This window comes from Rhamphochromis longiceps, linkage group LG14 (assembly GCF_057381845.1).
Source record: "Rhamphochromis longiceps isolate RC_006_pf linkage group LG14, R_longiceps_female_GT1.1, whole genome shotgun sequence".
Classification (NCBI taxonomy): Eukaryota; Metazoa; Chordata; class Actinopteri; order Cichliformes; family Cichlidae; genus Rhamphochromis; species Rhamphochromis longiceps.
Genome location: NC_140570.1, coordinates 12,761,603 through 12,778,498, shown reverse-complemented (window position 1 = coordinate 12,778,498; position 16,896 = coordinate 12,761,603). Strand labels below are relative to the sequence as shown.

Here is a 16,896-nt window from a genome sequence, read left to right as displayed (position 1 = left end):
TAGCCTTTGATTGCTCCAGCTTGGCAGCAAGTTCTGCTTCTGCATCTACTCTACTGTTGCGGGTACAGGATGAGCCAGAGTGACGGCTCAATTGCTCTGACAACTCTATAGAGCTTGCAGTTTCCGTTATGCTGTCGCCAAAAACAGACCTATATTCGTTCTTGCTTAACACTTCTCTTACTCTTTCTTTCTCAAGATGGTTATTATATTCCTCATGAACAGTCTTTAGACGGTCACTTATGAGGTTACATACCTCCTTTGTTAGTGTAACACAGGCGTCCATTTTGTTGACAATGTCAGGTGTGGTGTTACTGTTACGCAGGATAGGTTCATACTGTGAACTTACAGCGTCGTGCTTTGCTTCAATATTTTGCTGCAGTTTATTGAGGTCTTCTGCTGAGCAGAGGGATTTTAGTTTTGTTCTAGTTTCCCTTGCTACGAGCTTCCAAGAGTCATAAGTCTTGTTGAATGATTTTTCACGCTTTCTGATATCATGCTTTTGCATCTCTAGGCCTTTCTCTGTTAATTTTCTCTCACGTGAGCTAGATTTGCATGGTGCGTTTGTAGGGTTGCCTGTTTCTTCTTCTGATGAGCTGGATTCGCATGGTGTCCTTGTGGGGTTGTCTGTTTGCTCTTCTGGTAGTGACATTTTGTTTCCGTAGCTGCCTTAAGTTGATTGTAGCTTTGATTGCCTTACTGCCTGACTATACTTTAAAGCTGTAGTTAATCTTTACCACAGAGTAACGCTGTGTCAAACATTTACTGATTATGGACATTCAAAGGTATGTTTAGCGTAAGACAGCAACAACAAATGTTCATAAATTAGCTAATGAGCTTCACCTTTTAAACCTTTTCATAAACAGACATCCTGTGAATTATTATTCCACAAAAAACACATTTCGCTCACCAAGAAACATTAACCAGATTCAGGAATATTATGTGTTGGCAGTCCATGAATTAATTTGGCCTCGTAACATTATATAAAGACTTTCTAGTTATGCGTTAAGCTTGTGCATGTGTGTAAGCAGTCCCATGTTTCTTCTTGGTAGTCAATGTCTCTTTTAGTATCTGGAGTCTTGAGCTTTAGTATGCTGTTCTTTCTAACCTTGCGAGTGGAATCAGCTGGCTGGTAACAGGTTGGTAGCTGGATCTCTGATGAAATGGTGTCAGGATCTCTGCAGGGATGGCAGGTCTCTTGCAGTCAAAGAGTTTTCACTGTAGCTGCCCACTTGGAATTACCACTCGTGACGCAGAGAGCTTCGACTGATGCAACTTTATTCTCTCCTCTTTAAACCACCGACAATATGGCACCGTGAAAACTATAAAGATGCACAAACAAATACCATTAAACATTTACGTAAAAAGTGCAGAAATGTTCACATTTTACCATAGAAAATTATTTTGATTAACTCAAATAGTGACATTGACATAAATCAATAGTTTTTAAACTACTTATGTTACAGCATTTAATAAAATGAATTAACAACAACCATTCTGTCTCTTAAATACATAAACAATCATTTGCAATCATTAACCAACCTCTTTCTGCTTCCAAGGGTGCTAATCATGCTGAATCAGCTAGCCAACCTCCTCCATGCACATCTCTTAGCCAGTCTTTCCACACCACAAACAAATGACATGCATACACAATAAAAATGAATTCAACCACATTGAGTAAACTTTCAAAGTTATAGCATGTGACAGATAAATAAAACACATAGTTTTGCATGAGTACCCTCAAAAACAAACGCTTTTACTCACTCTGAAGCAACATGTTTGCGTCGCCTCACCGAGAACAGAACAGGAAGTCTGACACAATAAAAGAGGAAGTGCTAAGGTACTCTTCAAAATAAAAGTGCAAAGTAAAGTGGCTTTGCCAGCATTTACAGTAATAAAAGCCGAGGGAGGTCAACAGTGATCACTGACTGTTTTAGGAGCTTTTTGAGATCAAATAGAAGAAAATACATAACATTAAACGTGTTAACAACACAAAAGCCATATTAAACGCAGACTACTTTAGACCCGGAAGTAGGATTCGTCACATCATCACTGAACAACCGGATTGCCGCCCCTCCCCCCTCTTCCCAGCGCAAAGCACAAGGGTCGCATGCGGAGGGAAGTGGAAATAAGTGCCATAGAGAGGGTGAGAGAAGGAAGAAAAAAAACAGGACTCCCGATAAGGAGTCGGCTCGCGTCGTTCACTTCAAAGAATCGGCTCTTATAGCCGTTTCGTTCGCGACCGACACATCACTACGCCACTGGGTGCTCTCGTACAAGAAAATCGAGCATACCCGGTGGCAGTCTTGTTTCAGTTAGGTCAGTGTTGTTAGCGAAAACATTACGTGTTTTAACACCATTCTTCACGTATTTAGAGGAGGGGGCTGCAGTAAAACTGTACCGGAAACATCAGTACATTCTTTGAGGTAAGTCTGTCCGTTATTACAGCAGCTGGACTGACAGGAAAACCTGAAAGCTTATCGCTGTCATGTGGGCGCTGTCACACAGAATCATGCACGGTTTATGTGTGTCTACAGTCATGCAGTGGAGAAAGTCCACAGGGTTATACAACAGACGGCATGTTTAATGTGAAAGTGAAAGTCACGGTCAGAGGGACGCTTGGCTGGTTATAATAATAAACAAGACTGCAACAAAACCCGAGGCCTCTACAAAAAACTCTGATTAATGCGTCAGCGAGCTGTTCCCGATAGTGACTCTCCTTTTAGCTGCTTACATCACCAAAGTAACTTGTACTCAAAACATAAATCGGTCAGGAGCAATTTGTGTTACGAGTTTCGGTTAAAAATCGACCAGAAGCGCCATGTTTACAGTGATTCCTTTATTTGATGAAGGTTTTTTTTTTAGGCACAGAGCCTAAAAAAGAAAGTAGTTAACGGAGAACGTTTATTCCCACGGTCGACATACCCGTTCTCTCTGACTGCGGCTATATGTTTTGAATGTTCCGTATTTGTAAAGTGTAAAAGTTTCAGTATTAAGTGTTCTTGTTTTACAGGTAAGATAATGGATTGCTGTGGTCTGCTAACTCTTCAGAAGGAACCAGGTACTGATGGAAAAGAAGTTAATTAAAACAACTTCAAATGTAGATTTTGTTGTTGTTGTAATGGCACATAATAATACCCTGATGTATGGTTTGTATTTATTCTAATATTATTTTTCTATCAGTTCCTCTGAAGAGCATTGAGGTGGAGCTGGAGGTGAGGGACCATGTGGCTACAGTGGTCTCCACTCTGAACTATGAGAACAAGGAGGACAAACCATTAGAGGCTGTTTTTGTCTTCCCTCTGCCTGGAGATGCTGCTGTCTGTCATTTCAGTGCTCAGATTGGACAGACGCAGATTGTAGCTGAGGTGAAGGAGAAACAGAAGGTGAGCTGGACAGTAAATATAACCTGATTATAAGTGAGCTTCAAAATAAACGCAGTGAATGTCACTGACATTTGTCACCTGTGCTTCAGGCTCGTGAGGAGTATGATGATGCTCTGAGCTCCGGTCAGCAGGCCTTCCTATTGGAGGAGAGTGATGAGAGTCCAGATATATTCTCTCTGCGTGTGGGCAGTCTGCCTCCAGCAGAGAGCGCCTCCATCAGGTTGGAGTACGTCACTGAGCTGGCTGTGCAGGCTGATGATGGTCTGAGGTTCTGTCTGCCTGCTGTGCTCAACCCTCGATACCAACCTCAGGGTAGGACAACTTCAGAATACTTGGACCAGAAATGCTTAAACTATATCAGTGAAAGTCTTGAACCACCTTCCAACCTTCACACCACTGACAGAACACACAAAAAAACCATCTTCCAACTTTGCCAGTTACTGTAAGGTGTGAACACAGAACCAGATATGAAACTGTTGCCACATACAGGAAAACACATACTGTGAGAAAAATCTGGAAGATAATTAGGTCAAGTTTCAACTTGATTTTCTGCAAGAAAAAGGATTCACTTCTCATCACATTGTGATTACCAAATATAAAAAGCTGTGAAAAAGAAATGTTCCAGTCCAGTGAAAAGCTTTAGTGCATCCTCAGAGAAATTACAAAAAGCCCAAAAGCTGTATCTCAGATTCTACAGGCCTCAGCTAGCATATCAAATGTTAGATTTCGAGGTATTAGAATAAGACTGAACAAGTGTGGCTTATTTTTTAGGGGTTGCAGGAGAAAACTTCTTTTCTCAAAAAGACATTGGCAGCATGTTTTCAAAGTTGCACCTGAACCAATCACAAGACTTCTTGAAAGATGCCCTTCTGACAAACAAACCCAAAACTGGAGATATTTGACTGATTGACCATCACAGTCAGAGAAAACCAAACCAATCAGCACAAACACCTCATAAAACCTTGTTGGAACTGGTGTGTTTAGTTTTGACAGGACTGCATTTGTCAGATTATAATTTTTTTTGGAAGTAGGTTGATCCAGTGTGCAAACACAGACTCTCCCTCTCGTCATGATTTTATATCAGTAAATGGTTTTAACTGAGTGTGTTTATATGGAGTTTCCCTTATTTTTTCCAAAAGTTAGATAGTAAACAGGTTTATATACTTAACACTATTTAATTCTCGCTGACATGAAATTTTATATCACCCTAACAGATTTTTTGTTTTTTCTGAAGAAGGAATAGGCAAAAAATGATGTTTGTGTTTTGTTACCGATATGGTTCATTATTCCATCCGTAGGTCATAAAAGTCAAGTTATTCCTTTTCTGTCACTTTTTCATTGTTTTGAATTAAAACAGCTGTAAAGTAGTTTTGTTTTTCCTGAGCAAAATGCTTTCCTCATTTTATCTGTACTACCATGTGAACCAGAGTCTTTACAGCCTAAATTATTTGATTGTATTATACCTCATTAATTACAGCATATTTTACCTGATGCTGTGTGCAGGTAGTGAAGGTGCAGGTGTCCAGGTGACTTCTGTTCCAGCCTCTCTGGTGCCCTACAGTCTGTCTTTTTCTGCCCGAGTGTCCTCTCCTCGTCCAATCTCTAAAGTAGAGTCCAACTGCTCCCTGGACCCTCTGCAGTACCTCAACACTGATCAAACCCAGGCCACGGTAGGTAGAGTGCTGATGTGTCTGCTGCGTGTGGTTGTTACTTGTTACTGATGAATAAATATGAATGTGTTTGTGGTGTGCAGGTCAAGCTGGCTGCAGGACACAAGTTTGACAGAGATGTTGAACTGCTGATTTATTACAAAGACGCCCACCAGCCCACTGCTGTGGTGGAGGCAGGACAGGCCTCTGCTGAGCCGGGTGAGAGCAAATGAGAGAAGTCATTAGTTTGCAAATAAAAACTATTGTTCTTCTTCAACCTAAAAGTTAATTGTGTTGGAGCTATTACAAAATGTAAACTTGACATTTTTCTGTCCTTTTCATGTGTTTCAGGCTCTCTGATGGGTGATCCAGTGGTGATGGTGAGTCTGTACCCTGAGTTCCCCCAGTCTGTGATGTCTTCAACGGCTTCATGTGGAGAGTTTGTGTTCTTAATGGATCGATCTGGAAGTATGGACTGTGCTACGAATAACACTGAGCAGCAGGAAACTCGGATCAGCAGTGCCAAGGTATTTATGATGTGGTGTTAGTGTTACAAAATAATTCCTTAAATTGTTCCTCTCACACAGTGGCCTCACCATCTTTTCTCTCTTCCCTGAAGGACACTCTGCTGCTCCTGTTGAAGAGCTTACCAATGGGCTGCTATTTCAACATTTACAGTTTTGGGTCCAGTTATGAACACATCTTCCCGTGAGTTATATTCATATGATCTCAGTGATATCACTTTTCTGTCACTTTTTACTGTAAATGTGTCATGCGTTGTAGTAGGACTCAGGCGCAGAGCAGAGTTCAGTGGAAACAACGTTTATTTAAGTCACCAGGTGCAGATATATACAGTGAGGTGATAGTGGGGGTCCTGGGTCCAAAAGGGAAGTCCGGGAAGGGAATCACATACACGCTAGCTCCTCTTCTTTACAAAGGTTCAAACAACGGGTTGGTCACAGGTCCGGGGAAACTGTGCACAGGAGAGAGTGGGGTTACGCAGAGATCACAGCAAGTTCACAGAGCTTAAAGATACAAGGCTGAGGTTCACTGACTTGTCTAGCACAATCATCCAGCGATGAGGCTGTCTGCGTCCTGGCCTTAAGAGTCCAACCCATAATTAGAGCCTGACGAGAAGCAGGTTTGTGTGCCAAGGGCGGGAGCCTGCAGTGAGCTCCTCCCTGACGGGAAGGAGAGAGGAGAATGTAAACAAAAACACATGTGGCCTTGTGGAGCCTGCCGGGCAGACATGGGGACCATGACAAAATGTGTGATAAGATATCTTCCCTGCTGTTAGTCAACATGTTGCCTTTGGATGATTCTGCAAAACTCCAGGTTATGTTTGATCTCACTTGTGTGTTTGTCATGGCAGTAAGAGTGTAGAGTATGGTGAGAAGACCATGGAGGAGGCTCTGAAGAAAGTTGAGCAGATGGAGGCTGATCTTGGAGGAACAGAAATCCTGGAGTCGCTCAAACATATTTACAGCCAGCCCTGCATTCCCACTCAGCCTAGACAGGTAACACACACACACACACACACACACACACACACACACACACACACACACACACACACACACACACACACACACACACACACCTTGATGTCATCCTTTTGTCCTTCCTTTTTTCTCATTCATTACTCCAACATGTAAGTTGACCATGAACCAAGCCCTGTATCAGTCGTAACATATCTCATATAATCTGCTAATTATACATGAGTTGATCTGTTGAGTGGTTCCTACTGTTCCTCTCACTCTTGCTTAAAGCTTCTTCTTTTCTTTCTTTTACTGGTTAAAACAGTTTACTGACCGCATACTTGATTACATATCAGAGAGTTGTGTTTCAGGCCGTGTAGATGAAAAACTGTGTGTAAACTCTCCTCTCCAGCTGTTTGTCTTTACTGATGGAGAGGTGGGGAACACCAAAGAAGTGATCGATCTGGTGAAGAAGAATTCAGGCTCCCACAGGTAAAACAAGAAAAAGATGATGACATGTGCCGTGTACCATGCCTGTGTGTTTTAAAAACAGCTGTTGTGTTGCAGGTGTTTCTCTTTTGGGATTGGGGAAGGGGCCAGCTCTGCTCTCATCAATGGGATGGCCAAGGAAGGAGGAGGTCACGCTCAGTTCATCACAGGGACTGACAGGATGCAACCAAAAGTAAGACAATGACTCATAACAATTACAGTAAAAAAAAAAATTGTGTTTTTAGTTTGTTTTATTTGTTTTTAGTTTGGATGGAAGATATGATTTTGGTTTTTATACTCATCAGGTGATGCAGTCGCTGCGATTTGCTCTGCAGCCAGCTGTGGAAGATGTTTCTGTTACATGGGATTTACCAAAGGGATCAACTGTCACCGTCCTCTCTCCACCAATCACAACCATTTTCCAGGGTAAAAGGTCACTGATTTATGCACAGCTTACTGGACAGGTAGGAACAGCATCTTCTCACAGTGAACAATCTCTGTGTTTATGCTTGTCATGTTTTGAAATAAAATGAAATTGGTTTAACACTGTAATTCTGTGTCAGAGCTCAGAGGCAGCAGAGGGCTGTGTGATGGTGAAGTACAGCCTGGCAGGTCATCCCTCTGAGAACCAGCTGCACTTCAGTCTCAGACCTGCAGAGGACACTGGGTAAATGAGCTGTTAATCCACTGGTACAATTACATATTTACTTTACAAAAGCTTACTTTTTATGTCTGTATGATCTAAAAAATATTGGTCATTGTGACCATGTCACCATACCAATATTTTCTCTTGTCTGTAGCTTAATAGTCCACAGGTTAGCTGCTCGGACTCTTATTTGCTTGCTAGAGATGGAAGCAGAAAACAATGAGGAAAAAGAAGAAGTAAAAAAGAAGGTGGTGCAGCTGAGTGTCCAATCAGGAGTGAGCAGTTCTTTCACTGCTTTCATTGCTGTCAATAAAGACAACAACAAGGAGATTCAAGGACCTCTTCTGCACCGAGATATTCCAAGTATAATGAGCAATCCTAGGGCTGCTCGATTATGGCAAAAATGATAATCGCGATTATTTTCACTGAAATTGAGATCTCGATTATTTGACGATATTTATTTAACAATAACAATGTATTGAATAATGACTTTAAAGATTGTCAAAAAATAATATAAAATAGTGTGCAAATACTGATAACAGTGCAAATGTTTGCAATATAAAAAATAAATGAAAAATGTAAACATCTATGTTTAGTGAACTTTGCAGTGTTGCTCTGTGGTGCAGCTACGACACCATAGCAAAGTTTACACACTGTGTCTACTTGATCCACGTCTGACTCCGCGAACCCATAATGTTTCAACACCACTGAAGTTTTCTTTACCTCTCTTTTCAACCAACGGCAGTCACTCTCCTCTCCAAATAACTTCTGCTTAGCTTTCCGAGCTTCCCTCGGGTCCTCTTAATTGTTGTGAGGCGTGTTCGAAATGCAGAGAGGTGCGCTCGATTTGCCACACGGAGCAGCGCGAGAGTAAAGCACGAGGGAGGGGCTAATAATCGGCTCAGTCATTTTTAATGATCGTTGAAAGCCCAGATCGTAATCGTGATTAAAATTCGATTAATTGAGCAGCCCTAAGCAATCCTATCTACTTCATATTGTTATGGGGGCATTCTTATCTTATCTTATCTTATCTTATCTTATCTTATTAGTGGCTGGTCTAATGGGATTTGCTGCTACCACTTGCTGTCTAACAGCTAATATTTCCAGTTTTTCACCTGGTGAGTACAAGGTTTGTTACCTTTGCAAACACAGTGTGAGTACTTCTACAATCACAGGTGTGTGTTTGTGTTTGTGTGTGTGTGAAAAAGAATAATTAGTTATAAGAACAAATTGGAGACTATTAAATACATATGACTCAAACCACTTCAATGCACTTTTTTAAATACCTTTTGTATACAATAATACAAACAAAATGAGAGAACTTCGACAATCATACGACCCCTATGAGCAAGCGCTTTGGCGACTGGGAGGAAAAACTCCCTTTTAAAAGTAAAAGTACACACACACGCTGACACACAAAATATATAAAGAATTCACCTATTGCCCCTGCGGAGAGTCTGTCCTTCAAGCTCACATCCTCTTCCAGAGGCCTGGGAGCTTGAAAGTAACGTATTTTTCAGACCATTAGGCGAACTGGATTATAAGATGCATTAAGCACTGAAGTTTGGTCCGTTTTCAGCGTCCTGTCATTTGACTGCATTTGTCCCTAACCCTCACTTTAACTTTTATCAAGTAGACAAAAGTTAGTGTTCCTCCTCCAGCTTCACTGTGTTTATGTTATGCTAACATAGCTGTGTCGCTAGCAATCACTTAGCACATCATTATATACCAGCTAGCCCAACTTCAGTAACCGTACAAAAGTTATTGCTGTTTAGTTTTCTGTCTTCATTTATGTTGGAACTGATAGCAAAGCTTTACGTTTAAATTTTTTCAGAAAGTTCATGAATTCTGTTTTCATGGATGCCTGGGTGTTAAACTTAATTGTTACACCTGGAAAAGCAGCAACGCTGATCATTTTATTAAGAATGAAAGCGTTCAGGCAGTTTTTAGCTCTCAGTGATGCTGCAGTCTTCGTTTGACTTTGGGACCTGAAGAGGACAGAGTTTTGGACCCAGATTACTCCGCGAGGCTCCTGAGTAGGCAGCCGTAATGCTCCGACAATCCATCAAGCAGTGCGGCTTTGTAGGTTACCAATGTCGCACGAAGACATTTTTGACTGATTTTTGAGCCGTGTACAATCAGTTCAAGGTCGGTAAGCACAACCAGAATTCATACATAAGGCACACTGCCGATTTTTGAGAGAAATTAAAAGATTTTAAGTGCGCGTTAGATTGCGGAAAATACGGTAAAGTTCACTGGATGAAGCGTTTTCAGTGGGAGTAATGTTTGATCACTCATCCAAGTGACTTCTTCAGTCTAGGGTGGGTTTTTGTTTTCTGGTAGTTAGTTTTGGGATTGCTGACACAGACCGAGTTAGTCTGAGTTATATAACGTCAGATGATTTGCTCATGCTGACAAATTCTCGTCAGACAAGTAAAATGAGATCCCACATCAGTTAAGCTTCTACTAAATTTTGCATGCAATGAAAGAAAAATGTTTACTTGTGTTTTCATTGGGAGTAGAATTATAAGTGTGTGTGCTCACTGTTGCATTTCCTTTGAAAAAGCAGGTTTACGGTACTATTGTGCAATGGATGACTCTGAAGGTATTTGTTTTGACTTCTTTGCTTTAAATGGACACCCTTGAATATGTACTGATTCTTTTCCAAGTGTAATTTTGATTTTTCTACTATTAATTTTAACTTTCAAAATTTTAAAATACAGAGGTTTACATTTTGTTAAGTGTTGAGCATGCTACTACATTCAGTGTGCAATGAGGGGAAAAATGTATTAATTTTGATTACAACTTCAAGTGTGTGTGCTCAGTGTTGAATTTCCTTTGAAAAAGCAGATTGTGAGGTGGATTATGGAAACCTTCCAGAATTCGAAGACGAGTGCTATTACGGAGGTATCTGTTTTGACTTCTTTGTTTTAGATAGACACGTTTATCTTTAGTTGGACAGCAAAAGTCATCTAGACCTTAATATCTTTAAGACATTCCTGTAGTACAATTCGTTTTAATTCGTTTTGTATCATCTGGTTTCATGGGTTGAGAGTCATCTGCAAAGCAATGCAAAAGAGTTCAGTGTTTTCTAATAATACTGCCTAAACAGGTGTAACATAAGAAGTATTGGTCCTAGTACAGAACCTGGTGAAATTCATAAAATACCTTTTGTATACAGTAATACAAAAAAGAGAGAAATCCAACAATCATATGACCCCCCTATGAGCAAGCGCTTTGGTGACTGTGGGAAGGAAAAACTCCCTCCTGGCTGCGACAGGTTGGGATGAGGGTAGGAAGACAGGACAAAGACACACTGTGGAAGAGAGCCAGAGAGGAAGAATAATGCAGAGAGGTGTATAAACACATAGGGAGTGAAGAAGGTGACTGAAGAAGAATTACTCAATGCATCATGGGAATCTCCCGGCAGTCTAGACATAATGCAGCATAAATAAGGAAGGAATTAGGGTCACCTGATCCAGCCCTAACTATATGCTTTATCAAGAAGGGACATTTTTAATAGGGCTGGGTATCGTCACTGATTTCTAGAATCGATTCAATTCCGATTCACAAGGTCCCGAATCGGTACGATCCACAATTTGATTCGATTCGATTCAATTCGATTTGAATCTGGGAAATTTTGACAGTCAGAAATATTATAATTCAGATCAGTAGATTTACATATTTTTGTATCTATAAAAAGGAAGCTGACACACGCAAGACTTTATCAAAGGTGTGAGCGTCACAGCAGATGCCTTTGTGTCAAAGTAGCTGAACATAAAACACAGAAAAACATGAAGGTGATTTTCCTGGCCTGGGATTTTATGAAAATATTCTGCAGTACATCAAAAACAAAAGAAAACCATTAATCAACATATAAACGTTACCTCTGACGTTACAGCAGTTTTATTAGAGACACGGCTAAGCGTTTTGCATTTTGCACAATTTTAGAAAGTTTAAATTTGTTCAGTATTGAACGGCAGAAATTAGGTTTTCTCTTCGGAAGTATGTAAAAGGAAAAAAAACCAGCGACCCAGTGCGCTGTAAACAACAGTAGACTTGTGCGTAACAAGCAAGCGAATGATGCAGAAAACAGATTTTTAGACGGGAAACTGTTCTTGAAGAGAGAGAGAGAGAGCTGTGCATGAAGTGTGGTGGAAGCAAAACAGCAAAAGTCAGAGGAAATTCATGACGATGTTTTTGTGAAGCTTAGTTTGGATCTTCTTTTGCTGCTGGTTCGGTCAATATTGTTTGGAGAGAGATAAAACTAACAGCTTTAGAATCAGCACAGAAAGGGCGTAAACACAAAGCGCGGACCCGCCGAAACATCAGAATCAGCGAGCTGTCGGCTTTCAGCACGGACCGTGTCCGTGCCGTCAGGTGAGAAAGGCGACATCTCACTGATTCTGATCCGCGGGTCCGCGCTGTGTGTTTACGTCTTTGTGCAGAATCCGTGTTCCTGCTCTCATTTACTGTCTTAGCTGTTTGGTGGTTGTTGAAATTTTGAGGTTTCACCAGAGATTCTGGCATTTCGGGCAAAATAAATTTATATTAAAAAATCGATTCAGGATTTTAATGAATCGATTTCACGTTATCCAAGCCAGAATCAATTTTAATCGATAAATCGATTATAAAAACCCACCCCTAGTTTTTAACATAGTCTTAAAAGTACAGAGGGTGTCTGTCACCCAAATCCAAACTGGGAGCTGGTTCCACAGGAGTTAAACACAAGAACAGCTCAGTCAGAGAGCGGCTGATACGATACTATAAAGTCTTTAATATAAGGTGGAGCTCGATTATTCAACACCTTGTATGTGAGGAAAAAAAGATTGCAACATGTGGATGCTAACCGAATCAATGGAACTATTTTCTTAATTAACTAAACTCTTTTTCTAAAATATTGCTCTGTTAATTCCCCCCAATTAAGATGATTTTATTAACTAAATAGAAGGAGAGTGATCAGCATAAAAAACTTTATGAATGTACTTGTATTTAAATTTCCCCTTTAGCACTGCCGGATGAAGAATTTCCACCTGCTAAGAAGCCACCCAGAGACCCTTTGCTACAGTTAGTCTCCCTCCAGAAGGCGTCTGGCTGCTGGCTGCTTGATCCAGCTCTGGCTGCTGCACTGGGAAAGACCAACGAGGAGGTGGAAAAGTCAAAGCCTGAAAAGGTGGACTATTAAATAAATAATAACACAGTAATAGTGGGTGTTTGTAACGTATTCATTAAAATGATTTCAAAATTGAATTTTCAAAATTACACACTCATGTTAACGAACATCTGCATGCTGCCTCACTTAATTTAATATTTAACTACATGACTTCTGATTCTATACGCTAGGCCAGCAGTGAAGTGTGGGCCACCATTCTGGCTCTGATCTGGCTTCATGGTTTCAAGATGGATGCAAAGGACGAGTGGGAGCTTCTGGCTGCAAAGGCTGTATCATGGCTCAGTGCGCAAAAAGGTAGTAAACACAAAAATAAGCATTCAGTTTGTGATGGCTATACTGAGTTGCTACAGTCGTTAAGATTAATGCTAACTGGTTATTTTGTTTTGTGTGTTCCTTTTTTTTCCAGCACCGTCTGTGACAGAGTGTGTGGAAGCCGGAAATATATTGTTGGGCTGCAGTGTGCAAAAAACTGCCCTTGGCCTCTGAGTTTTTTATAAACTAACAACTTCTTTATGATTCATACACAGAAGCAGATTTACTTCATACTTCATCCACATTAATCTTTGCATCGTCCAACTTTATTATCTAATGTGCCTTATTTTATGCTGCATGTGTCCAAAGTCAGCTTTGTAAGAGTACCAGAGATTATTGCTTTTCTATTCTAACTTTAATGTTGCTGTTTGCTTGAAAGCATCAAATATTAAACAAATAACAACACACATGAGTTTGGACCCATCATTCCTTCTAATGAGTCACCATGAAAAAAATAAATAATTTAATTTTAAAATATTTAAAAAGACCAACACACCTGGCCAGTTCTGTCTTTCAACACATTTTTTAATCATGGTTGAGGAAAATATGCAGCTTAAATTCAAAGTCATAGTGAAGCAAAATTCTTCCTTATTCCAATGCATATCTTTCATTTTTTAATTCATGTCATGTAAGTAAACAGCTGGACATAATTTCCACTAACAAATGAGACCTCATCATCAGCCATGTCTCACAGCGAGTGAAATCAAGGCCAGCAGAGGGACTGCATAGCTAGATTTGTTCTGCAGTCATGAGCCATCCATCACATACTCTTAATACAACCACAAACAAGCTATAACTTGTTCATCTGAGTAATGGCTGCTACAACAAAGCTATTTTTAAACCTCCATGTTTTACATTTTGAAACCAGGAACCTTTGCCCAGAAGGTAGAAACTGAAACTCACTATGCAACAGGTGTGAGCCATCAAGACAAATCAAACCAGCAAACTGCTGTAACGGTCTGGTGTACAGGGATGCTCTGCTCAGCTGTGGATCAGCCTGCTCAACCACTTAACAATTTGATCGAGTGAGTTTCTGTTTTTTACATTTAAGTATCCAACCAATGACCTTAAATAAAGATCAAACGGATTCAATGAAAGCGCACTAAACTAAACTCATCACGGTTGTATCAATGTGGAAATGAGATCAGAACATGGTTTCTTAACGGAGGGCTGCAGGCCTGGACTGGGACAAAAAAATCAGCCCTGATATTTTAGGTCCAGGCGTTACCATGTTCAGTCCAAAGTGAAAAAAACAAAAAACAGATGTGACACGTGTAATGTGATCATCAGAGAATATGATTTTTATAAAACATTTATTATTACTTTATAAAGTTTTTCTTACACTGTGCTTAGCTCCTTGATGAATGTGTAATCACATGTCTTTGATAAATAAAATATTTAATCTTGGATTTGTGTAATTTGTGGCTATTGAATAAAAGTTAGTCATGTATCCACTGATAAAAACAGATGGCTGAAAGAAATGTTTGATGTAAAAAGGAAACACAGTGTTGTGCTGTTGAACTGTGAGTTTCTAAATTACCAATGTTTAAATGCCGAGAGGAGACTAGCAGCCCTGAGTCTGCATGTAAAACATTAAACTCCATAGCAGTGATACCTGTTCTTACACAGGTATGCCTATTCTTTCTTATGGGACTTTACTGTCCCAATGAAACAAGAAGATCTTGTTTTAAAGTACATTTTTTGCCATCCCGTAATCTCAAGAATGTTTATGTTAGATTCTGTTTTTAATCAGGTTGTGATCTTAGAGTCAATCTCATAGCACTCGGCCTGTGCTTCAAGGATTCTGATAGTTAGTATGACTCCGGGGTTTTGACTCATTTAAGTCGGTGTTTTGCTGGGAGGAGAGAAGAGAGGCATGTAAGACTGCAAGTCTGCTTCTTGATCCCAACTCTGGATAGTCATGTTTTTAATATGTGTTTAATAAATTTTATTTAGAAATAAATTTCTAGAAATGAGAGCGGCTCCATCTAAGGAATGTTGTCTCTCCTAACAAGACCGGGTTTCCTCTGGAAAGTTTCCCAATTATCTATGAAGCCCACATCGTTTTTTGGACACCACTCAGACAGCCAGCAAGGAGAACATGCGGCTAAATATGTCACTCCTGGTCTGACTGGGGAGGGGACCGGTGAAAACTACAGACTCCAATATTGTTTCCAAAGTTACACACCGATTCAATATTCATTTTGGTGACCTCCAATTGACGTAACTGGGTATCATTACTGCCGATGTGAATTATAATTGTACTGAATTTATGTCACGATCCTGGGTCTTATGACCCAGTGTTTTGAGTTTAGTTTATTTGGATGTTTATATAATTAAGCTCATGAGTTTTTCTAGTTCTTTGTTATTAGATTCCCCTTGTGTCTTCCAACCCCTGTTAAGTCTCCCTTGCCCTTCAGTGTTTCTAGTTTTGCTTCCCTTTCCGTCCAACCTGATTACTTCCAGCTGTGCTCTCCTTCTGTCTCTCATTCCCTCGTTATCCCTCAGTGTATTTAAGCCCTGTGTTTCTCTTTGTCAGTGTCGTAGTCCCCCTCACGGCTGTGTTTCCTTGTGTGTCAGTTTATCCATGTCCCAGTTTAATTTAGTTTAGTTTACCATGCCATTCTGCAATAAAGCAGCTTTTTGAATTTAATTTTGTTGTCGTGAGTTTTGCGTTTGGGTCCTTCTCCTGCCTGTACACAGCTGAAACATGACAATTTACGTTTACCCTTAGCCAGCAGTTTTAAATTTTCCTCAATGTCACCTTCTCCGGCCCCTGGAAGATAATTGACCATGGTTGCTGGTGTCTCTAACTTCTAATGTCTCAGAACAGAATCGCCAATTAAAGAAGTATAAAAGTTACGTTTCCTCAGTTAGAATACACAATTTAATCAATTGGTAATGGAGTAATGCTTAGTTAAAAAGCTGAGTTAAATAAATGTGTGGTGAATAATTGTTTAAATTATGTATCTTCAGTTGCTGCAACTCTGTTATTAGTACATTCAAATGATGATGAATTACCATCACCAACTGGTAGAATATGGAGATGAAGCTCATCAGCTATTATTTGAAATAAAAACTCACAAAGTTTTGATTTTAAACAGAAAAAAAGAATCACTGCTTAACCTTCAATGTTTTTAGGTTTTTACTTCCCATCTCTGCTGATATCAGATATCTGATGTCCACAAAATAATAATATAAAAAGAACATCTGACATCAAGTCAGTATCTGATTGGTGCTCTTATAAAAACCTTTCCCTAAATATTAAAAAACCAAAAGTAGTCATTGCTTTCAGGCGACAGAGAGGGGCGCTCAGGCCACTGGAATCTGGAGGTGAGGAGGATGAGGGGGTGCTTGCTTTATATTTCTGGGAGTTGCCATCAATGAGGTCCTTAAATGGACAACGAATGGTGCTCCTATTATAAAACAGGCACAACAGGAACTTTATTTCCTCAGAATACTGAAGAAGCCCCACCTGTCTGCAAATCTATTAGAGCATTTCTACTCTCAATATAAAGCATCCTGCTCAGCAGCAGACAGCGAAACTCTCTAGAGGGTGATAAAAACTGCTCAGGACTTCACTGGCCAGCCTCTGCCGCCTCTGGAGGACATCCACTGGTCTCTTCCCTCTGCCCCCCTCTAGGCAAACGGCACAGGTTACTGAATTCACCCACTGTACCGACTTCCACAGTCGCTAGAGGCCGGGGATGAAGCCTGCCTATTTGCCTGACGCGCTGTCAACTTTACGCAATAATGCGAGAGGTGG

General features: G+C 40.3%; 1 protein-coding gene and 1 long non-coding RNA gene across 7 annotated transcripts in view; one reads left to right on the top strand and one right to left on the bottom strand.

The window, feature by feature from the left end:
• The window catches only part of LOC146653725 (von Willebrand factor A domain-containing protein 5A-like), a 30,198-nt gene extending 16,665 nt beyond the window's left edge, over positions 1-13,533 (top strand). For 2 of the 6 annotated variants that reach the window (XM_085380027.1, XM_085380026.1), the window contains exons 2-20: positions 3,011-3,058; positions 3,181-3,383; positions 3,473-3,695; positions 4,887-5,053; positions 5,137-5,251; positions 5,384-5,559; positions 5,652-5,740; positions 6,405-6,549; positions 6,923-7,002; positions 7,078-7,192; positions 7,305-7,463; positions 7,563-7,666; positions 7,800-8,008; positions 8,695-8,763; positions 10,212-10,250; positions 10,493-10,552; positions 12,655-12,818; positions 12,989-13,112; positions 13,225-13,533. In XM_085380027.1, coding sequence (XP_085236153.1) covers positions 3,019-3,058; positions 3,181-3,383; positions 3,473-3,695; positions 4,887-5,053; positions 5,137-5,251; positions 5,384-5,559; positions 5,652-5,740; positions 6,405-6,549; positions 6,923-7,002; positions 7,078-7,192; positions 7,305-7,463; positions 7,563-7,666; positions 7,800-8,008; positions 8,695-8,763; positions 10,212-10,250; positions 10,493-10,552; positions 12,655-12,818; positions 12,989-13,112; positions 13,225-13,304 — 2,361 coding nt within the window. In that variant the 5' untranslated portion in view covers positions 3,011-3,018 and the 3' untranslated portion in view covers positions 13,305-13,533. Of the gene's footprint in view, positions 1-2,239; positions 2,424-3,010; positions 3,059-3,180; positions 3,384-3,472; positions 3,696-4,886; positions 5,054-5,136; positions 5,252-5,383; positions 5,560-5,651; positions 5,741-6,404; positions 6,550-6,922; positions 7,003-7,077; positions 7,193-7,304; positions 7,464-7,562; positions 7,667-7,799; positions 8,009-8,694; positions 8,764-10,211; positions 10,251-10,492; positions 10,553-12,654; positions 12,819-12,988; positions 13,113-13,224 lie in introns of those variants that run through there. The other 4 variants (XM_085380029.1, XM_085380028.1, XM_085380025.1 and 1 more) reach the window with 4 other exon arrangements.
• On the bottom strand, positions 1,100-1,785 carry LOC146653726 (uncharacterized). Its single transcript, XR_014907146.1, has 3 exons — positions 1,762-1,785; positions 1,540-1,614; positions 1,100-1,319 (listed from the first exon to the last, which is right to left on the bottom strand). It is a non-coding gene; the product is annotated as an uncharacterized LOC146653726 (long non-coding RNA).
• Positions 13,534-16,896: the final 3,363 nt, after the last annotated feature.